The following is a 23,251-nucleotide window of genomic DNA, read 5'->3' on the forward strand; positions in this document are numbered from 1 at the left end:
ATTGTTGACCAGCCCCGCAAGACAAGACAACAACACCTCCTTCCTTTCCCTAAAAAAGGGAGAAAGAAAAAAAAAAAAAAAATCTCTTTGACCCATTTTCCTAGTACTAATTTCGAGGATAATTAAAATATTTTATGTATTAATAAGATGGGATCAACTATCTCGACAACCTGACAAAGATCTTGTCAATTATTTCTGATCACACGATTGTTCGATCGATAAGTACTTTATGTAAATGATGGTGTTTGGAATTACGGTTGAGATTTTACCGTCTTTGAAGCATTTTCCTTTTTTATTAGGATCCACTTGACTACGCAGCTGATCTACACCACGGGGCATTAATTGATTGGTTTGTGGTCAAAGTTGGGTCACCTTCGGGTAACTCTAGGCAAGTTAAAAACGAATGCACAAGAGTACAAAGAGCCAATGGGTGACGAAAATGCGGCGAAACGGCAAAAGGTGCACGCTTTGCCCCTCCGCGGAACTGTTTAAATTTACCGTCCCTTTGTTGTACAAATAGGCCTCGCTGCCTTAGCAAGAGTGAGTCACTCGAAGGCCCTCCTCCTTTTGCCTATGTAGTCGGGCGGGTTTACAAGAGATCGCCCCGCCCTCATCATCCCCGTCGTCATCGTCACCGTCGGGTTGGTGGTCGGTCCAGATCTCACAGCTACTACTTCTTCTAGGGAGAGAGAGAGAGAGAGGGAGGGGAGCGAGATGGAGAGGGTGAGGGGCCTGAGCCACCTGTTCATGACGATATACCTCCACAACTTCTCGACGTTCATGGTGACCCCCGCCATCACCGACGTCACGATGGCGGCGATATGCCCCGGCAGGGACGAGTGCTCCTCGGCCATTTACCTCTCCGGGTTCCAGCAAGCGGTACGTGAACTCTTCTCCTGGCTGAGCGCCGCCCCTTCTCGTCTCGTTCGATGCGTGTGAATTAGTGCGGTTTGTCGTTTTAAGTGGAATGGCGTGCTTGTGATCTGTAAACTAAGCGTCGTAGCTTCTTGGTTTCTTAGTCAAGGTTGATATCGTCATAAGAAGAAAATGCAGTTGCTTTTTAACTTTTTCTTTTCCCCTTGGCCGAGGATGTTCAAAGCCTTCTAGACCCTACTAGTTTCATATATCGCGGAAATATCTCGAGTGAATTCACCTAAATATATAATTTATTTACGCATGAAAGCGACAGAAATATAACTTAAGAAAGAATTTATATTTGGAATAATAGCTCTTTCTTTTTTCCTACAAAATAGTCGTTTTTTGGCATATCTCGACTTCTGTAGGCATTTGTTTGCGAGAAAACTAATGACCGTATCGAGTGTATGCACCCGATATTCGTCTGAGCTATTGAATTTGATGAGCTTCATGTGAAAAATAGGCGAATCCCTCCGTCGTTAAGCAGCCTGATAAATGCATTAAGCGAATGCGCCCTATGCATGGAACGATGCATGCCTTTTGGGCTCACCTCCACTCTTTTAAGTCGGCCATGAACTTAACTAAAACCACGTCAAGTTCATGTCCAGATGGTGCTGTTTTCCAGATAGTGGTCGTGCCTTTAAAGTCACTGCTGCACGGAGAAGACATTAGTTGCACCACCTTCTGTCTTCGGACAAAACTTCTCCCTCCAGCTAACTGGAGGGACGAAGCTTGAATTCGTTAGGTACAAACGAAGCATCCCCTTGCAAATCATGTCGCTTTGATTTCGAAGCTTCCCAAAAGTTCATATAGAGAGCGGGTCACGGGTCGAACATCTTTCCGCAATCCCAACCTGGCTCCATCTCTCGCTCCAACAACATCCGATTTCATTTTCGAATCACACATCTGAACCCATATCGACTTCCCGGACCCATTTCCTATCGGACCAAAACAGGTACATATATACCTGTTCCGGACCCAAGACAAGCTCGTGGTTGATAGGGCGACGTGCTTTATTTCCAACCCTCGTAGCTCGTGACCAAAAACTTTGGTTAGCATTTGGATGTGCTTTCGATTCGGATCTTGCTATATGTCATGAGCGAAACTTCCCCTTAGCTTCGCGTGGTGAGCGCTTTGGAGCTCTCTTCGGGTACCATGGTACCCGCTTTCCAGGGTCCGCAATGGCGTTTTCCTCGGCTTTTCCGCTCATACTGTTTAAGGAACAGCTCCGTATTTTCTTTCCCACTCGGGTCCACCGACCCGAGCATAACAGTGTCGGACTCTAAGTACCCTCTTCATCAACCCGACCCACGACGTGAAAGGTCTGTAAAGTCCTCCGGCCCACGACAAAGGTTTTCCAACCTTCAAATTCTTCTCAGCTTTAACATAGTGGGCTTCGTCCTTCGGTTGTCTTGGCCAGTTCCATCGAGCATGAACTTGATCATGCTCTTTCATTATTTAGTATTTCTCTTTTCATTCTCTCTTTCCCTTGCTTCCAAGCATGTCTTTCTTGCCTCCGCTTCCAAGGGTCGGTGTCTTCTGTTGCAGTTGACCCTGGCTTAGATTCAGACTTCCCCACATGAAGGGATCGACAATTGATAACCTAATCGCACGCCAGAGCTATCCGAGAAGTCCTCCCCCATATGGTTTTTAACCCAAACGAGGGAGCCGTGGAGGTAGACAGACACCGAGCAGAAAGTCCAAATGGGCCGGTTCCTTCGAGCGAGACCCGTTTCGTTCTTTTGCTGGAAATACTCGCAAGCTACGTCGATATCGCTGTCTCAGCGACCGCGGCATCGGGCGAAGCGGACGTCGCGCATGTGCTCGTTTGACCATTGGCCTGTGAATCTGAAGTGTGTCGGAGCCCAATAGCCTTTTACCACTTCCGCCCGTCTCGATACGTCAGAGCAGTGGGTTGGATTGCCTCTGTTCCCAGAATGGCTCTCGCTGTGTATCGACTCGCATCAATTACCGTAGAAGCTCCCCCGTCATTATCCACTTTGCGTGCTGTGAGCCAAAGCACATCTCTCTCCTTCTTTTTGCCGGAGCACTTTCGAAAATGACGTGCCCAATAAATGAACTCGGGGGAGATCCCACCGACGATCGAGTTCATATTCTTCCTTCCTGCTTTAAAGGATACTCGCAGCTTTTTTAAACCGACGATCGTGCCTTCAGCTAAAGCTAGCTCCTTTTCCTCCTGTTCCATACTGATAGCTTGATCAACACAGTCGATCAGTCAGTTCCTCTTCTCTGTGCCTGAGAGAGAGAGAGAGAGAGAGAGAGAGAGAGAGATGGAGGAGGAGGTGGCGAGGTTGAGTCATCTGTACATGACATACTTCCTAGGTTTATTCTCGGCGACCATGGTGGTTCCGGTGATCACCGACGTGACCGTCTCTGCTCTCTGTCCGGGGCAAGCTCAGTGCTCGCTCGCTATTTACCTCTCTGGGATCCAACAAGTGGTAAATTCTCTCCCTTCTCTTTAGGTTTTGCCCTCCAGTTTTCTTCTTCTCCTCCCTGTAAGATACCCGAATCTTTCATCACTCTTTAACGAAGGGTTCTTCTTCCATGTCCAGCCATTTCTTTTCTCTCATCATGACGATCGGTTGCTGGGCAACTAGTCCTAACATAGTTTAGCAAGTATTATGTTACGCTCTTGTTGATGGGATCATGACATTTGCTGCATCACTGGGATTTTTCAGTCACGAAGCTTATAAGTTTTTTTTTTTACCTCTCTTTTTCAATGCTTGAAATAACTTCTTGCGTTGAACTTTCAAACCAATGTGCAGAAAAAAAAAAAAAAAAACCTTTGAAACCACACCGAGATGAAATTCTCTCTCTCTCTCTCTCTCTCTTGTCGGCCATTAGATACAGTGGATCCCACCAAATCCCGACCTTATAAAAGGCCGAGCTTATGTGAACTCGGAGCATGTAATAATAGTCATTCCTTTCGGATTTCAAGGGGGTGGGGCCCGCTGTCGTTAGAATGTTGTATCTCCTATCTTGTATATTTCATGAGGGACCCACGCTCGTGCCACGTGTCATTTTATTCTCCTTTGGCGGAGCCCACCCATCGACGGTTCCCCCAACTTTGAGCTTTTATTCGACGACCCCTTTTTGTTTGATGGTCCATCAATATTTTCCTCTAGCCACATTAAATTGTTTAAAGACAGAAAAAATTCAAAAAAAAAAAGGAATTCCCAAATGACGATATTGCCCCGCACTTTGTGTGTCTTGCATTCTTCTTTTGACTTTCTTGTGTGGTTATTCCACCATCTCCTCAACCTCAACGAATCTTTCTGGAAAATTCCTTTTCTACAGTTTTTTCGTGAATCAAAAGTGGCAGAAGGCTTAATTTCTAGCGTGCCAATGTACTGGATGTTATCCGGCAGCATGTTAATTTCAAATGCATGCATTTCTAGATTTTTTGTTGTGAGAATCGCTGAATCTAAAGGGTATTTTGGGTAAAATAAAAGGGAGGTACCGATATATATATACTATATATATATTTGTAATAGCATGGACATACGGTAAGGAATTATAACATGCACTCCTGCAGCTAAATCCTTGCAATTTACACACGATATGTCCGAAGAATGTCGTACTACGATCATTTTTTATTATGCTTTGACATGGTATATTTAGCGAAAGTAGCAACTATTAGACCCCAATTGTTTAGCAAAAAATGAATAATTTGGCAAATATTTTTCTAGAAAATGGTAACTCATATCGCATGAAATAATTAATCAATGAAAAAAAAATTCATTATTGAGTTTTTTGTTTATTCATTTTTCTAAGCGATTTTTTTTAATTATTATTTTTTCGTGAAACAAAACGAGCCTTTGACATTTCATGGGCTCAACTGTAATTTATGCAGATAGTGGGATTGGGCTCGCTGGTGGTGATGCCATTGATAGGGAATCTCTCCGATAAGCATGGGAGGAAAGCTCTGCTCACAATTCCCATGGTCTTCACCATCTTCCCCTTGGGTAATGGCTTCATCCCTCCGCTTTGATTCACGTCAAATTGCAACTTCAAAATCATAGCTTATAGATAGACCTACCACAATGTTGGATAAATTTAAGGTATCTTTGCACGAAATTGTCGCTTAACATATTTGCCGACACCGACGATCTAATTAAGGCGATTTTTCCCGAGGTGCCTTACTCGTGACTTTTTCGGTTTGCAGCCATCTTGGCTTATAGTAGGTCGAGGAATTTCTTCTACTTGTACTACGTGCTCCGGACTCTGACCGCCATTTTTTGCGAGGGAAGCGTTCATTGCCTCGCCCTCGCTTACGTGGTAAACAACTTTCCCCCTTTTCTCTTCTCGGCGAATGAATATCGTACCGTTGTATCGTGTCTTGTGAAAATTTAATTTCAAAGGCAGAGTTGGTCATGCGCAATGTCTTATTTTGGGTTATTTATTAATTGACCCCTGTAATAATCTGAATTCAATCTTCAGTCCCTCGATTTGTATCTAAATTTCAAAATAATGCAAGAAAAGAAAAGAAAAAGTCATTTTCCCTCGCTTTTTTTTTTTTTTTTTGTCTTCGCCCCTTCTATCGCGCATCGAGTCGTGTCCAGTGCTTTAGTACTGTTTCCCTCGATGAAGAGCTCCGAAGCTCGCTTCGAGTTTCGTTCATGGCGGAATCACGCGTTCCAATGTCCAGGCGGACAACGTTCCCGCGGGAAGAAGAGCCTCCGCCTTCGGGATCCTCTCCGGCATCGGATCCGCCGCTTTCGTCTGCGGCAACCTCTCCACTCGCTTCCTCTCCACTCCCTCCACTTTCCAGGTCTCCCTCTCTCTCTCGCTTTCTCTCTGCGCATGAACTCGTTTACCGTTTTCGTGAATCTTTGTGTTTGAACTTCACGATCACTTGTCGCGGACAGGTCGCGACGGCGGTGGCTGTGGCCGCCCTGGCGTACATGAGGTTTTTCCTCCCCGATTCCGGCGTCGATGACCATCCTTTAACTGCCCCGATCGTCCCGAAGGGGAAGCTGGACGGTGCTTGTCCGGACGACGATAATACAAATAAGGCGCAGGTGTTCAAGAAGGCGCCTTCCTTGGGGGACACTGTCTCCTTGTTAAGGAGCAGGTTAGTTTGTTAATTCGATGTCGAATTCCAAAACAAGAAAACTTGAGGCGCGGGGAAAAAAAATGAAAAGCATCCATCTCTGTTCTTGACAGACTTAACGCGGATGGTTAGGGCGTAATGTGATTTTGGGATTAAATGCGGCAGAATTCGCCTATCTGTGCTGCATGGCGTATCTCTGTTTTGCAGCTTACGCATGTAATACCACCTCTCGTATAACCGCGTAATTAATTTGCAGCTTGACGTTCTTGCAAGCAGCAATTGTGGCCTTTTTCGGCAATCTCGCTGACGTTGGTCTTCATGCTTCAATGCTGGTACCTCTCAACTTTTGTTTGTCTACGGGGGTCAGAATTATTTAATCCTCCGTTAACAAACATAGATTTTTCGGCTGTCTGGTCAATTGTGGTGAATTTTAATACAACTATGCCAGATTCAATCTAGTGTTGAATTATCCCGTCCCTTGAGTATGAGGTTGAAGAATGAGAATGACAGTACAATAGATGATACCATGTGTAGTCAATGCTTGATTTAATTGGTAATAGCAAGACATTTAATTTGTCACAGGCATTTAGCTCACTGGAACAATTTTTATTTTTTCTCACGCAGTACTACTTGAAGGCTCAATTTCACTTTAACAAGAATCAGTTTGCCGACCTAATGGTGATATCTGGGATTGCGGGTACTATTTCTCAGGTATTTCGGGCTCTAATCTTTTAGTGTTTGTGCGCATCACTATTATTTTTCTGCAATTTTAGGTTCGATGCTCCCCTTTTGGCTGATTTTGGTACTGTAACAATTGTGCAGCTGCTTATCATGCCCCTTTTGGCTCCTGTTATAGGAGAGGCAAGACTGCTTTCTATAGGGCTATTTTTTAACTGTGCACACGTACGTAACCCCCCTCCCCTCCCCCTTCTCCTCTTCATCGCCTTGTGTAACTGCATCCTGCCTAGTTATTGAACCTCCGATACATGTGCAAAAGATTTGTATTGTGATTGCTAATTCTCCTCCCGCTGAATTGTGTTTGGCATGCCGTAATTGCAGATGATTCTTTACAGCGTTGCGTGGGCTTCTTGGGTAATCCTCTGACTTCTCTTCCTTAGTTAATTGTATGCATTGTCTGACTTCAACCAATGGCAAAATGTGGCTGAAACTCTGGAAATTGATAGGTTCCTTATGCTGCTGCTATGTTCTCTGTTCTGTTCGTCTTCTCACACCCTTGTGTGAGTACACTCTTCATAGATCTTTCGCAGATGTTGAGTGTTAAGTGTCGTTTCTAATCAAACTTTAATGATTGCAGATGCGGACTATTGTGTCTAAACAAGTTGGCTCGTGTGAGCAGGTAGTGTTAAAGTGGAATTAACGTTTTTTTCAAGATTTTTTCCCAAAAGTATGGTAGGTGCTCGCACCAAAATGTTACTTACTTTAGATGTGAATGTTGGCGTCCCTTCTCTCACTTTGAACGTTAAACACTTCCTTTTGAGATGAAACTCTTCAGGGGATGCCATTTTACATAGGAATGATGAAGTGGGATACGAGTTTGGGTTGACATACTTCTTTCCTTGTGTTTGACATGGAACTTCGCATGGGATCGTCATACTTCTTTCTTGTGTTTGATATTGGAACTTCGAAGAATAGAATGAAAATGCAGTCATAATGTTGAAAAGCTTTGTGTTAAAACAAGGAAAAAAATCATACACGTGTTTTTTGTGGAGTTGGGAGGAAAAGGCATACCATTGGTAGGTTGCATGACCATTTCATTAGGAACTTCCATTTCAGCTCAATAGCTAGCCAATCATGGGATGGGAATTTGAACTGGCATGATGGCTTCATCCCACATATCAAATACAAAATTGGGTCTTGTATACAGAATGATGTTAGAAAGTTCTATTTGAAATGCATGAACATGTATGGAGTATTGAGTTACCTCTCAACAATGAAGAGAAAAGAGCTCATCACTTGTTATGTCCATTTGTCCTACTATTTGACAAATCGGTTATCATTTGCTTTATCGTAGGGCAAGGCTCAAGGATGCATTTCAGGAATTTGCCAACTTGCCAATGTTGTCTCTCCCTTGATTTTCTCCCCATTGACAGGTAACCAGAATATTCGAGGCTAATCCTAATGCCTTACTGATCTGCTAAGCTAACTAGATTTTATTCATTTGTTGTACCAGCTTTGTTCCTCTCCGATAAAGCACCCTTCCATTTTCCTGGTTTCAGCATCATGTGCATTGGATTCACTTCGGTAAGATTGTTAACTATGATTCAACGTATCTACAATGAGGATTCATCTCATTGCCTTATTCTGTGAGCATAAGCTCGAAAAATGAGCAAGAACGAGCTAGCCAAACAGTCTAATGCAAATCAAATCAAACAATTTAGCCTCCATGAACAGCACAAGAAGTTTTGCAATTCATCTTACATGACGAGCTCAGTTCCTTTATTTGACGGAAAAAAGAAGAAGAAGAAGAAGCTCAGTTCCTTTGAATGTATATGTACTATCTCCTTTATAGTTGTCACAAAATTCCCCAGTTTTCTTGGAATGAATTGTCATCACAGTAGCCAAAAATGATCTTGCTCGAGTTCTCTCTAGTTATGGTTAGGTGAAAGTTGTTCATTTGACATGGGCAACCTTTAGTGAGTCAGCTTATTATAATTAAGTGTGCGAATAATTCTTCCACCTCACGTCACATGCTAGTCCTGTTGGAAATGAATAAGCTGTTAATGGTTGTCTTTTGTCCTATGAGCTAGTTGAATTGATTCCTGATGCTTATTTCTGCCATACATGTGGTGTGTAGAACTAAGTAGTAACCAAATGCCTGTTTGGTTCTTTTGAATGGATTATTCTACATTTCAGCATCTATATCTTGTGAGATTTACATGAGTTTCCACTATTTGTTTGTGGATGTAAAACACAGATGGTCAGTTGCTTAACATGCCACGCTAAAGCAGGGAAAGGAGAATGCTGTAGAACTTGTCATGATATTGCTGAACCCCCTCAAGCAATGTGCTTGATTTACTGTTATTTCGCCTGCAAAATTTATATTGAATCTCATTTTTGTTGTAGATGATAGCCTTTGTCCAGAGTGTCATGATGAGAGTGGCTCCTCCTACGTCAGATGGCAGAGTTAGCAACTGCCATTCGCTGGCCTAGATTCTGAAGATCTGAATGCCCGGTTTTGCCATAACGAATGGCCGTTGGTCAATTCCAGAGTAAGGTATCAGTCCATGTAAGTTACACCCGTAAAATAGTGTACTAAGGTCAAGAGTGTGTTTATTTTCTAATGGGGGCAAGTTTTCTGCAATACCATTAGCGACATAGCACTCGTCATAGCTTTTAATCTCTAGAGTTAGTATTAGTTGGCGTTTGAGTTCAAAGCAGAAGGTATAGCTGTGCCTGAAGGGGTAGAGAAAATGGATCTCGCAGCATAATTCTGGTCACCCAAGATGGACGGCGTGTATTACTGGGGAGCAAGCCGTTGCATCATATATGATGAAACATGGGAAAGCTTTGGTCTCCAACTTGCAGATGAGATGTTGTGGCTTAGCATTTTTACCAAAACATCAAGACACGCAGGGTATCTCAAGGACGATTCTAATGATTCCCACGTGAAATGACCGACTGATTGTCCTTGGTTGGTAGAATTCATCGTATGACAGTAATTTGTAAAACGTGTTAGTAAATATCCGTTAAATGGCAGATTGTTTAGTCTGTTTCGTGTTAAGAGGTTATCGGCTTGCATTTAAATATATCAATATCTTGAGTACTTATCGAACTTTTATTTGGCTTTTTACCGTAGTTGTCAAAGTATACTTGTCACTATGTATGAAGGTAGAGCTATGAATGGATAGATCACGAATTAGCCTTTGCTTGGCTTTTTGTAGGAAAAGACAAGGACTAAACTAACAATATGAAGCTACGGTAAATGTTGGAAGAGATCTTTGGCTTACATTATAATCTATCAATGTTTGTATGTTGCGGGAAAATTGTCCAAAGTCCTAAATCTATTATAGTTTTGCCAATTGAGTTTTATTATTTGGTAAATTTTAGCCGGAAGTCAATGATGTGGACATTAGCCATCCTATGTGGCATGGCCAGCTTTGACGTGGACAATGTTTAATAATATTTTATTTTTTCTATTTTAATTTATTTTTTTATCCACTTATTTTTTCTTTTCTTCTGTTTTCCTTTACTTTTTCTTCTTCTCTTCTTCCTCCATCGGTTGGCACAGGCCTAGGCGTCCCTCGCTCGACCCCGGTGAGGGGCTAAGGGCAGCCCTAGCCTGAGGCGGGGCCGGGCTTTTTGATGGCGGCGGATAGAAGAAGGGAAGAAAAAAAAGTAAAGGAAATCAGAAGAAAGGAAAGAAAATAAAAATTAAATAGAAAATTCAAAAAGCATTATATTATTAAATTTTGTTCACGTCATGTTGGCCGTATCACGTAGGATGACCGTAATCCATGTTAGTAATTTATGGTCAAAATTGGCTAAATGGACTAGATTGCAAAACTTGAAAGGTTTAGGACTTAATTGGCAAAATTAAAAGGTTTAAGATTGAATTGGAAAAATTGCAATGGGTTTAGGGCTTTTTGGACAATTTTCTCATAAGTTAACAACTTTTAAATTTTGTGGATGACTTAATTTACTTGTATTATAAATATCAAGCTGTTGTATTTTTTTTTTTTTTAGGAATACTTACATTTCAATTTTATCGGTGGTTATAAAAAATTATTAGAACTATAGATATCCAAAGGGTGCATTTATTTTTGTGGAAAATGAATGACTTGGAAAATATTTTCTTGAAAATGATTGCTTATATCTCTTGAAAAAATAAATGAAAGAAGAATATTTTCATGGGTCACAAAAATATTGAGACATAAATGGTTGTCGATAATGAAAGTATTTTTCATTACCAAATTATTTTAGACGATGCAAGAGATCATTTAAAAAAAAATCATATTTCTCCAACCGTTTGTGTTTTGCAAAGCGAAATGGAGCCTCAATAGATACCAAATTTGCCAATTTACATTCAGTGTACTAGTATTATGCTGCTGAAAATGTTTGAAACAGTCATTAGCCAATGTGTTATGATGAGTATGTTACCACCTTATGTGAATTTTACCAGCGGATTAAAATCTACGGTAATATTTTAAAAGAAGCCAATGAACATTGGAATTTACCAGCATTATGTTGCTGAAAATGTTTGAAACGGTTATTAGCCAATGTGTTGTGATGAATATGTTACCACCTTATATGAATTTTACCAGCGGATTAAAATCTGCGGTAATATTCTAAAAGAAACCAATGAACAGTGGAACTTACAAGTACAAAATGAAAATGTGAATTTTTTACGTGTTAATTTATCCGTGGGTATTATCGGCGCCAAGCTATGTAAATTGTTTGATAGGGTTACCTTCATTCAAGTTTGATATTGCGCGGTTTATCCGTAGTTTACTAATTTATATTGTTAATGTATGATACTGGCAACCACCAAGAAGTTTTGATAGCTTTAAATGTAAGCTGGTAAATTGCCGATGAACTGCACGTTAGTAGATTCGACTAGAAGTCCAAATTTGGTGAAATACTTACAGTAGCTTGATATTATGGGCCTAGTGGCCTATTGGGCTTGCCTAGGTCTGCTTGAGCCTATAATTTCCTAGCACAGTTTTTTTTTTTTTCGTTCAAATTCCAAGCACAGTTTGGAAGGCGTGTTTCTCATTTATGTAGTTGCAACAATTTGAAAGTGCAACTTAGGATTAAGCCAAAATTAAAAAAATAAAAGCAGAAGGGTACCATTTTTTTTTTCTTTTGTGAAATATCATTTGTGAAAATTTACGGGTCTAACAGGTGGATGCCGTGAAAGTTCCGAGCATTACGAAAGAAGATTAAAAGTATGTAAGTCGTAGATCATATTACATAAAAAGTAATAATTCCTTCTGAAAAGGTCTAAACTGACATAATGATGCTGCAGTTAGCATGTCATTGCCCCTAATTATTTCTATCATTCGACAAGAATTGAATCAAATCTCGACGTCAAACCTTAGGTTTTGTTGAGTTCTTCAATCTTTGAACTATTGGTCCACCGCGGAGGCATAACCACCTCCAATGAAGTGATGGCAGTCCGCGTGGTCAGCGGCAGACAACAAGAAAAGGTTAAACAGAGTTCGTGGCCGGGGTGTTTTGGTAACTTGAGGTGAAGAAGATGGTGAAAGATCCATCCTCTCCTCTTCTCAACCTATCTAGTTTTCAGGATTGTCTCAACACAGCCAGCTTCTTTCAAATGCTGTGTTGAAATATAACGCGCGAAAATTAATCAAGATCTTGTAAATAAGTCAATATTAAAGCAAATAAAAATAACGTGAAACGATAAAAGACACCGGAGATTACGTGGTTCGATCCGAATATCGGTACCTATATCTACGGGAAGAGTCGGCAAGAATAATTCACTATAATCGGAAAATCGAATTTACAATCGCTTAATATGCTTGTATTTTTTCAAATTTAGATTATACCTAAGTCCCTAGCTGTTTACGAATAAACAACACGACTGAATATAAAACTCACAAAGCGCGTATCACTATGTTCTGAACTCCTCCGTCAGGTCAATAAAAGGGCTCCACCGTGCGGCTACTCAAGAAAACGTCTGTGTCCTTCGGCGCCTTCAGGAGTTTTTTTTTTTCAGTTCGTCTTTTTTCTTGGAGCCCCACTGTGCGCGGTTACTATTTTGAAAAGAAGGTCTTCTTTATCTACCGTACTAATTCTGCAGGCATGAGAGAGACGTGAGAGATAAGGAAGCAAAATTTATTTCTCACACAAAGACTATATTAGCCCCCCATAGGTGAAACAGAATTGTGCCCCTCTTATGTCTTGTAGAAAAATATATTATTTTATTGACTTTCCTCTCATGTGTGGGTATATTAAAGAACCACACGTCCAAATCTTTTGGACTCTCGTACGAGCCATCAGTGAGTCCCTTCGTCCGAAAACAATTTAGCCAAGTTTCGCAGACAGCTCAAAATCGAGACATAAAATTAACATGGCTGTGACATGGTATTTAAGTTATTCGAAACAACCCTGTGATTATGGCTACACAAACCCCTTTTTCTCCCTTCCCAAAAGAAAATACAAAAACCCGTGGATCGAAATCGGAATGAAATCAGCCTAGCAGTGACCACTTGCATTACAAAATTTACAATTAACCTATTTCACCTTTGTTCTGGTTCTGGTTTTCCCCGACAGCCCTTGATTCCCTGCTCTGTGGACAACAAATACTCGGTGGACAGTCAATCCTGTGCTGTCCTTGCAATGTGCTGCAAGGTTTCCGCGATTTCAGAAAACTCGGGTCGCAGGGAAGGCTCTCGTTCCCAGCACTTGTTCAGCAGCTTCTCCAGGTCCGGATGACTACGCTCTGGAATCGTAGGCCGAAGACCCTGAAACGCAAGCTCGTTGTGACGATTTGTTTGCTGTGAACTCCCACAGACTGATCTAAGAACTTTACCATTGCAATTTTGGTATTGTCAACTTCCTCTAGATTCATATTCATAAACTAGTAACAGGATTACGAAGATGGGCAATTTGTTGGGAAGTCTTAGGTACCTTGTGCACCACACCAATTGCGGCTTGTAATGGCGTCAAGTCCTCGTAAGGAAGCTGCACCAGCCACCAATTACAGTAAATAGTAGACCTTGAACTCACGAAGAAGAAATATCTGGCCATCCCCTCCAGGACCAACGTAGCAGAATAACTGCTCATTGAGTGTGAAGAGGGAGTTGACTCGAAGCGGCATCCTCTGTGGAGGCCACTAGGTCAAAGTTTAGTGATAAGAGAATATTTGCTCACGTGCATGTACAAGCGCAAGTTCATGCGGATAAGGCAAAAGCCTGCTATCAATCATTGCTTGAACTTGTGTTAATTATGTTACCTTTCCCGTAAGCAGCTCCCACAGCACTATTCCGAAGCTGAAGACATCAGCCTTGTGATCGTATGGTCTATGTTCAATAACCTTCCAAATATCAACACCATACATGGACATGTCACGAGTGCAATGCAGAAAATACTTGTGAAGAGTATTAAGACTGTTTTAGAGATCCATCCAACTCATTGCCCCATGCATATTACACGTAAAGACCAGCGACACTTAGTGCTGTAATGTTCTGTAGCCACTACTCACATCTTTAAGGTTTAAATTTATCTGGTAAGCAAACGAGTACAGCAGTAAAATGTAAACAAAAGAACAAAAATGACAGGAATATAAAACTCATGAGCTTGCATTACAATTTGTCATTCACAAATGAACTGTGTACTGTGAGATAAACTAGGAGACACTCCCTAGCAGCTTGAATGAAGCACCACCTACCAACCTTAGGAAAGGACTCTTAGGCTCCATTTGTTTCGCGGAAAATGAGCAATTTCGAATAGTTTCCTAAAAATGATTGCATGTATCGCTTGAAATTAATAATCAATGAAAAATATTTTCATTACCGACAACAAATTGGGTCTGAACATTTGCCTATACGATGAAAATATTTTTCGTTCATTTACTTTTATGAGCGATATTTTTTGGAAAATATTTTCCAAATCACTCATTTTCTGGGAAACATATACATGTTTCTCAACCTTTCTATTTATATTACTCTCTCAACATGAGCTTGCCTGGGTAAATCAATGAAAAATCTTTTACTGTGCATAATAAACTGCATAATGTTAATACGAGGCAAAGGAATTATGAAATCACAATGGTATGGTTCTCCAAAGGATACTTCTTTTGAGGATCCATTGTGCCTACAGATACAAAGAGGGCAAGGAGAGGTGGCAAAACAGTGGCAGCACCAGGAGGGTGACAATGCACTCTAAAGTAATAATGTAGTTGAGCTTCCATTGGAAAATTGGAGAGTACTTTTCAGGGAAGGTTCGATATACGGTCCAGTTCTTTCACAACATGTCATTATCCGGTTATCTTAAAATCACAGAAACATCGTTTAGAAAAATTCATGTCAACATCTAAAACTTAGTTTTGTCTCTCTAAGGATGTCCATATCTGCTCCGGCATCAGAAGTAGAACTTCAATTACTTGGTGAGAATTTGAGTCATTAAACATCAGGACTGCCGTCTCCTATAACAACAAGCCTTCTGCTTCTGAACTCTTGCGGTACTCTCTTTTGTGAGGCAAAAGGAGATAAATTCTTTTCTCTTGACAATGCAAGTTAATCGAATGAATTTCAACCTCTACCCAAGGAAGCGTTTTCTCGATTAATATCAACTTCTCAAATCCCAGCATTAGTAAAGAAGAAAATGCAGTCCTCCCTGTTGTCGCTTTATTTTGAAAGAAATTGCCTCGCCCAAAAACAAAGGGAAAGCACTAGAAACAATATAAAATAAATATTTTCGCAAATGCCTACCTCCGGAGCCATCCAACGGTAAGTTCCAGTTTCAGCAGTCATCACGCCAGACTGAGTTTGAACTCGAGCAATACCAAAATCAGCAATCTTAACAACCTGCTGCAATGGTCATTTGCGCATTCAGTTTGAGCGAAACCTTCAACTGATGAAAGGTCTATAACATAGAGTCATCCAATTATCCCTCAAAAGAAGCGCGGTTTACATTGCTGTGGGGCCAACCCCAGCACTTGCCTAAACACCTCCTTTACTTAACAACATTAATGAAATGCATTTTTTACACAATGTTAGTTGCGACGGGCTTAGTCATATATGATCCCCATGCAAGTTGGTGTCTTTGTCAAATGGTTTAAACATTCTTAATCATGATAATTTTTTCTAATTTCATTTCAGACCAGAACTGTCATTGTTCATCTCATCTGATTTTCCTTAGTGTGGCTCTATTTCTGCTTATTCACTTTTACATCACATGATAAGCGATGGTGTAAGCAACTTTGCATCTTCATCATCCAGAAACCAATCTTGATCTTGGTTTTAGTTTTCTTTTGCATGGTTAAAAGACTTCAACACTAAAAAATGCAATTTTTTTTTTTTTTTATAATCTCGACATTCAACATTGAATAGAACTGTATTATGACAAGAAAGAAAGCTAGATCAACAGAGAAAGTGACGAGACAATGAGATTTGAAAGATTAATGTCTTACCTCATTTTCATCCATCAAAAGATTAGCAGCCTTAAGGTCCCGATGGATGATATTATTCTTGTGCAAATAGTTCATTCCCTTGGAAATATCAATTGCCAGTCTCAGAACAGTTGAAAGTTTGAGAACATCATTTTGCTTATGCAGAAAGTCAAATAGACTCCCACCAGACATGTATTCTGTGAGGAAAAGATAGAAAAAAGACAACTGAAATTCGAAATTTCAGATTTCTTATCAAATTTCAATTCTAGCTAACAGAAAATGGTGTTTTGCTATTGAATATTTCCATATGTGGAACTGATATAACCTGTCACAATGCAGAGTCTTGGAGGTCTAGTACATGCACCGATGAATTGCACAATATTCTTATGCCTAATTCTCCTGCAAGCAATCAAAAAGAATGAACAAACAGCACCTCTTAATATGTCAGTGCAAGGAGCTGATAGGTCAGGACAGGAGAACAGTAAATGAGGAAATTAGATGACTCTCAAAGAAGCAAGTTTTACTCTCTCTCAAAGGAAGCAGTTGAATCACTGCATATTAAAGAGCACATGCATGAGTGCACGTGGCGTGTGCACCTGCGTGCACGTGTTTCTACACAAGTACATGAAAATAAGAGTGGGAAATGGAAGATAGCTAGCCTTACTTGCCATTCACAGAGAAAGAAGATACATAGAAAAAATTAATGCAATGATTTGGATACAACACTAAAGTATGTTCACTCGCACTAACAAAAAGCTTCTGATGGACAACACTCCCAATAACTAATAAGAATGTGCAACTCAATGAATCAGACAATATACCATAATAGGAGAATGAACACTACATATATGGGCGTCATCCCAAAAAAAGCTGGAAAAGGAAACAATAACGTTCCTGCCAAAATCATGAATATTATCAAAGCAAACCTCATTATGTAGACTTCCTGGGCAAACTCCCGCTGCATGGCATTGTTTAGATGCTCAGTCCTAAGAACTTTGATGGCTACATCTTGACTTAAAAATGTGCCTTTATACCTACATTAATGAACTAATAACACATAATAACCACTTGTAAGCGATGGAAGAATGCAGTAGGAAGATAAGTACTCACAACTCGCCATATGATCCAGATGCAATTTTCTTTTCAAAGCTTAACAGGTTTACATCAATTTCCCAGACATCTTTTCCTTCACTGGAGACATTTACATGGTTATGGTTGGACGTGATTCCATTCTGCTTTTGCTTGTCTGTGTCAGAGCTACCATTGCATTTCAGCTGCGGATGCTTCTGCACCAATATTCAAGAGATCACTTGATACCAAGATTTATAAATCAAGATTTTACAGAACAGCAGAACTTAACAGAACTTCCCCCATGAGAATGAAATCGTGTATGCTTCTAACCAATAGCCTAAAAGAAAGTAAAAGAAGAGAGAGCTTGCAAAAGAAAATACTTCTGAACTAAACCTACCATGTTGCTCGTAAGGAAACATTTGAATCAAGAATTGTTGTCGATTACCAGTGCTGTAGCTTTCCATACGTGGTGCAGCAAGCACATGACAATTGTTAATATTATTGTTGAACGTTAATCAGCTCAAAATTGTCACCACAAACTCAAACCAGTTCGAGCATAAACAGCGAATTCACCCATAAAAGTAGCAGTCGAAAAGATCAAAATATTTGAGCTACAATGAATCAGGACATAAACAGCAAAAATGATCTTTCAACATGGAATATATCCCTAAAAGTAGCAGCCAAATGTGTTACCTCAATCATCAACATTTTCTCTTTCAGTATCTCCTTAAGCTCCTCGGTCTTTGTTAAAGATATAACACATAGGAAAAGCAAGTTAGATTTGATGAAATATGTTCAAGACTGAAATTTTCCATATGAATATAAATAGTAGTACCTCCCGTTCCCAACCATCAACAGCAAAAACGTCCAAGGAAAAGCCATCTATAGTGGAGAAGGCATGTGCTTCTTGAATGTTCAGCCCTATCTCAGACATCGAGGATGTCAACTGAATTCACAAACAAGCATGAGAAGAAACATAAGGCAGTGAACCTCAACAAACTGGACCCTCTTAAGCAATCTTCTCCTTATGAAGTACTTTTCTCAGATTGTAGCCTGTGCTGGAGTTGATCTCAGTTATACCTTTGTCCTTGCTAGTAGTTTAATCTCATGCAGGCAATATTACGAATGCCAATATTAAGTAATGACGCCAACAAAATCTTTTGGTTGACAGTATAAAATACAGAGGAATGGCAATATACAATGGAAATGCTCACCACTCTGACAAGTAAATCATGATTTATCCCCTTGGCCCTTCCCAAGGTATAAGCAGTTCACTCCTTGGTTTACTTTATACCAGACTTGTCCAAATTTTCAATCTTAAACTCGGTAAAGCATCATGAATGTTTCTTTACACATGTCAAAATGCAGTACTACTCTAAACGCTATTTCGTAGTAGCGTGCTCTTCCAGAGAAAATCCTTCAATCTATCTAATATATAGTTAAAGATCTGGAAGCAGTCAATTCTCTTGCAGAAGAGCTGGCAGTATTTAGCTACCTGGCTGAGAAATTTCCGCTTGTCATTTGTTGAAATCGTCACTTCATGCATAGTCCTGAATTGATGAAATAACAGCAGAATATCCCAGTAAGAAAGGAGAGCATGTTTTCAAGACTAGATAAAGACAATTTTGTTTCTTACACAGTTAACCAAATTCTTTCAATTAGATGGAATGATCACAAACCATCAATTTTCATTGGAAAAGGAAGCTAATTCATAACAAATAAAGGAAGACGTAAAAAATAATGTTCTCTCTACCATAAAGAGTGAAACCATCACCCACCGCACACACCCTAAACCTCTCTCTCTCTCTCTCCGGGTCCCTTCTATAATCTTCAAAAACAGCTCCAGTAAGAGAAGAATGATGAGGAATAAGTTTGGCTTCAGTCTAATTAGGAATTATCGTGGTTTGCTCTCCTCATGCTGGTTATACTTTAAAGCTGTCTCTGACCATCTCTTGAATGGCGATAGAAAGTTTGCTAAACTGGTCCAGCCTAATCTGGAGTCTTCTGAAAGGGTGTTGGTCCAAATTTAGATGGCCATTCCACAAAGTGGAACAGGAACATATGGCATGAACAGAAAAACGCAGATGGCATTTGACATTATCAAATCCTCAGATTAAGTAGTTTAGCAGAGAGTTCATGTTCAAGAAAACTTAGTGGATTTAAAGATGGTGAGTAAAGGAAAATTAAATTAGATGCTACAGAGTATCATCTTAAGTAAGGTCATATGCAGATGTCACTAACAGTGAGCTTCCAGGCAAACTCACCCAATGACCGAATGTTGCGAACCAGAGGTGGAACTATCCCAATTTTGAGTAGGTAAATCAGTGCCTTCACATTCGACTTCCATTTTAGAGGACAACCCAAAATCAGGAAGTGGATGGATACTGAGAGAGGAAAAGAAGGAAAGATCATAAACGGAAAGGATCTAACATAAACATTCTAGTGACTAAAGAGTGGAACTTTCTGCTAAAACCATTTAAGCAGACCTCTGTCTTCTTTTGTAATTAAAAAAACATGCATCAACATTTCCTGGGGAGGTTGAATGAACAGAATCGCCACAGTTATGCCTGGAAACAGAAGAGACCTGCATAGAATATCGCGAAGAGCATGAGTGTTCCAGCCTTCAAGGTGCTACCACAACTGAACAAAATGAATACAGTAATTGTTTATGGAAATATAGAAGTGAAAGATGCAGGGAATGAGAAGCTTTAGACAATGAATCAACACAAGGAGAACTCAAGAATCTATGACAAGATTCTCGAGAGATTTTATAAAGACCAGGTCAGAAATTGTGCCTATTTACTGACTTTCCAAAACTCACTCCAAAGGCAAAAAAAACAATGTGAAAAAAGGAGTATATTCTAATATAGGTACTAGCTGTCAACCCTAAGCAAAGCATGGATTTTCACAAAAATGAATGGAGAGTGGCACCTGCTAAAAAACAAGGCAAACATGCATTTGAGAACGATTTTATCACTAACTAAGAAACACATCTGCTTTCTTATTGAATATAATGGCCGATGGACATATGTAGTGTTAGTGGAAGCGTAAGAAATGACATTCAAAGAGCTATGAGACCTATATTTACTTCCCGTAACGAAAGCATATTGGTTAAGGCATCAATGAGAAATGTAAATTATGATGAGGCATCAGCTTGATGACCTTCTGGACAATTGACTTCGTGATTGAAGTCTGTTACCTGCCCCAGGCGGACTTCGATTGCTGGTCGAGTTGCAGGATTCTTTGCCATGTGAAGTAATCTTTTATGCAGAAGAACATCTTCTGCCGTTTCCACATTCACATCCAAAGCATATCTACAGTCAAACATATTAGATTCCACCAGAGGAGGCATTAGCTAACCATCACCATAAAGATCCTCCAAGCACCAGTTTCTTACTGGAAGCAATCGGAAGAGAAAGAAGACGAAAATATACAATGAAAACAGAGAACACAAGTGCGCTCCAACCAATGGACCGGGAACCCACGACTCTCCGTCAAGCTCGCCATCAAATAATTCACAACACTAATAGCTGGTCCAAGTTAAGGCAAGTAGAGAGCAACATATTCGTTGAAAATGTGAATTTTTTCTTACTTCAGATGATTCGTGATTAAACTGCTGACGACTAAGAATCACGAATTCGATACTCAACCATCCCGGAACAGGGAACCTGTTTCTGAACAGCCCATACCAAGACTCGTAGCTCGAATGGCACACAAAAGGAAATGAACAATCGTCGTACAAACAAATTTCACCTAATTCGAGCAAAAACACTCGAGTCACTCGTCAATCCGTCCATCTACGGCGTCGCAAAATCTTTTCCCTCGCTTTCTCAGCTACCGAAAATGGAACGAAAACTGTCAAAGAGCCAGGCGCTGGCGGTACCTAATCGGCAAGCGGTTGAAATGAGCCCAGAGATCATCCTCGAAACCGGGGCGCGACGCTTCCTCGTGGTCCACCTCCTTGAGTCGGCGGAGGACCTCGTTGTAAACATCAACCTTCCGCCTCCTATGCCTATCCCACGGCGTGCCCGAATCCACTATCCCGCTGCTGCAACTCTCCGCGCCTTCCTCCATCGCCGCGGGAACGCACCAGGAGAGCTCGAATCGGGAACGCTCCTCCCCGCGCCCTTCCGCCTCCACGCTATTCCCCGGTTCCGAATCGAGGCCAGCACCGATCAGCGACATGCACGCGGTTCACGTGTCCCCCCCACCGTCCGCACCGCCGGAGATCCCACGAGACGAAGAAGGGCGAGAGTCGAAGAGAGAGAGAGAGAGAGAGAAATTGGCTAGAGTTGGAGTCGAGCCGCTCTTTGCATGTTATTATAAACAAACCAAGCCATGGCCTTCTAACCTCTCTCAGTGTGCGCGTAAGCTTTCCCTCGTTTTCTTATAAGCGCGATTAGTTATATCGAGAGAGAGGGATTAGAACGTTAATTAAGTTGGGGGTGCGTAGTGCGCACCCTCCCAGTGCCATTTCCGCCAATGCTTGTCGACGTGGATTTTAACAATGCCGCTTTGCTTTGCTTATATCAACCCCACGGCCTCCCCCCGTTAATTTATCTTTATCCACATGTCTCGTAGCAGAACACAAAGATGATTTGTGGTTCTTAATCCCCACATTGTCCTAACAATTAATTTAATCATTAACCTCAAATCCCCATCAATCGCCATCGGAGCAAATGCCCCGGACAGTCCCCTCGGCTCTTGCTTCCTCGCATCACCCACCACCTTTTTTAGAAAGGCATTTCTTTCTCATTTTTTCGTCTTTTCCTTCTTTCGGTATTTCTTTTCTCGCGAAAAATTCCAAAGTTGGCATTACGATAATTTGTACACGGATTTAGAATGAGGTGGGACCCATCGATCGCACGGCTTTTTGGGTACTCTTTGTTTTTTTAATATAGATTTTTTTTTAAACAATGTCCAATAAGGCGTTCCCGTTGTCTCATCACCCACTTAAGATTATTATTATTTTTTTAAATTATTACTTAAGTTGGGGTGGGGGGAAAAAAAAGAGAGAAGGAAAAGCTGATTTTTTTTATGTCACGAGTTGCGCTTTGCATATTGCATTAAAGCGGAGGAAAAGTATATTCCCCCATTGAATCTAGCAATCAGCTTATCCATATGTGGAGATTCCTTTCCCGCTGTGGCGATTCCCCCCATCATGTCCGACGTGGCAGCGTCCAATCAAAAAAGGACACGATTTTTTATTTTCATTTTTATTTTTATTTTTAATTTTGTGTCGCCTCGGGCCTATCTGGATAATAATTATCATTGACTCTTTTCAAATCCCGCCTCTTCGCGTCAACCGAAGTCTCCCCGTGTGGACTGGCGTCCTTTTTTTTTGCTTGACCGACCAATACGAGAATTAGCCCCGTAATTTCGTCTACTGTGTTTTTTCTTTAAAATAATCAAGGTATTAGTGGTTTAATTATCTCGTCAAGTCAACGGCCAATACATACTTTGTCCTAATTTTAACACGATGATTCTTTCCATCAATTTTTAGTGTTACTAAAAAAATCCAATTCTATTTTCCCATCACGTTAAAAAAAAAAAAAATCATCATAGGATATACGGACGGTGACAACAAAAGAGTGTTATTTTTGTCGCGAATTGAATAGTCTTGTTGCCTTAAATTGCAGCCAATAGCGCGGAAACTTAATTTTGTCGAGATGGACAATTGAGGGTCGTTTGTGATCTAGGAAGAATGAAAATGGATCGGGAGAAATTGTTCTATTGTGTACAGAAGAGATCAAGTGAGATAGACACAGATCGGCATTGGGAGAACGGGGGGGGGCATGAGAGCATAAAAGAGGAGCTTCATCCTTTTTTTGTTGAAAGGATGTAAGAACATATCCGAACCATCAAAACCAAAAGGGGTATTTATTCTGATATATTAAATCGAGTGCATTTGTTTCGATTGGCAAAAGAGCGAGGGAAGAATGACCACCGTTAACGACCAATATTAGGGCGTTAAATAAGTTGGTGCACAGCCCGATCAAAAACGAGAGCAACCATGAAATCCTCTCCACAAAGGATATTCGTAGCTAGGTGGCATGAAATAAGTTCGGCAATTCGTTTACGACGATCCATAACCTTGC

General features: G+C 40.7%; 2 protein-coding genes across 5 annotated transcripts; one reads left to right on the forward strand and one right to left on the reverse strand.

The window, feature by feature from the left end:
* Positions 1–652: 652 nt before the first annotated feature.
* On the forward strand, positions 653–9,782 carry LOC115738606 (hippocampus abundant transcript-like protein 1). Of its 2 annotated transcripts, none has more exons than XM_030671272.2 (14): positions 653–879; positions 4,790–4,901; positions 5,102–5,214; positions 5,585–5,707; positions 5,805–6,010; positions 6,246–6,321; positions 6,614–6,700; positions 6,812–6,892; positions 7,049–7,081; positions 7,174–7,227; positions 7,305–7,346; positions 8,022–8,100; positions 8,181–8,251; positions 9,074–9,782. In XM_030671272.2, the coding sequence occupies exons 1-14, from the start codon at positions 715–717 to the stop codon at positions 9,158–9,160; spliced, it is 1,329 nt and encodes a 442-aa protein (XP_030527132.2). In that variant the 5' UTR covers positions 653–714; the 3' UTR covers positions 9,161–9,782. The 2 variants fall into 2 exon arrangements, with proteins under 2 accessions (XP_030527132.2, XP_030527130.2); XM_030671270.2 differs by lacking the exon at positions 653–879 and adding an exon at positions 2,981–3,374.
* A 3,370-nt stretch (positions 9,783–13,152) lies between these two features.
* LOC115738605 (serine/threonine-protein kinase STY46-like) lies at positions 13,153–21,477 on the reverse strand. Of its 3 annotated transcripts, none has more exons than XM_030671264.2 (15): positions 21,037–21,474; positions 20,353–20,467; positions 19,640–19,737; positions 19,418–19,537; positions 18,649–18,703; positions 17,989–18,099; positions 17,847–17,894; positions 17,193–17,368; positions 17,009–17,116; positions 16,408–16,481; positions 16,104–16,279; positions 15,403–15,501; positions 13,926–14,006; positions 13,601–13,654; positions 13,153–13,434 (listed from the first exon to the last, which is right to left on the reverse strand). In XM_030671264.2, the coding sequence occupies exons 1-15, from the start codon at positions 21,336–21,338 to the stop codon at positions 13,288–13,290; spliced, it is 1,764 nt and encodes a 587-aa protein (XP_030527124.1). In that variant the 5' UTR covers positions 21,339–21,474; the 3' UTR covers positions 13,153–13,287. The 3 variants fall into 3 exon arrangements, 2 of the variants coding, with proteins under 2 accessions (XP_030527124.1, XP_030527126.1); XM_030671266.2 differs by having other exon boundaries at positions 15,403–15,498; positions 21,037–21,473; XR_004015131.2 differs by having other exon boundaries at positions 13,340–13,434; positions 13,601–13,793; positions 21,037–21,477.
* Positions 21,478–23,251: the final 1,774 nt, after the last annotated feature.

The sequence above is a fragment of the Rhodamnia argentea genome, chromosome 2 (genome assembly GCF_020921035.1).
Source record: "Rhodamnia argentea isolate NSW1041297 chromosome 2, ASM2092103v1, whole genome shotgun sequence".
Lineage (NCBI taxonomy): Eukaryota > Viridiplantae > Streptophyta > Magnoliopsida > Myrtales > Myrtaceae > Rhodamnia > Rhodamnia argentea.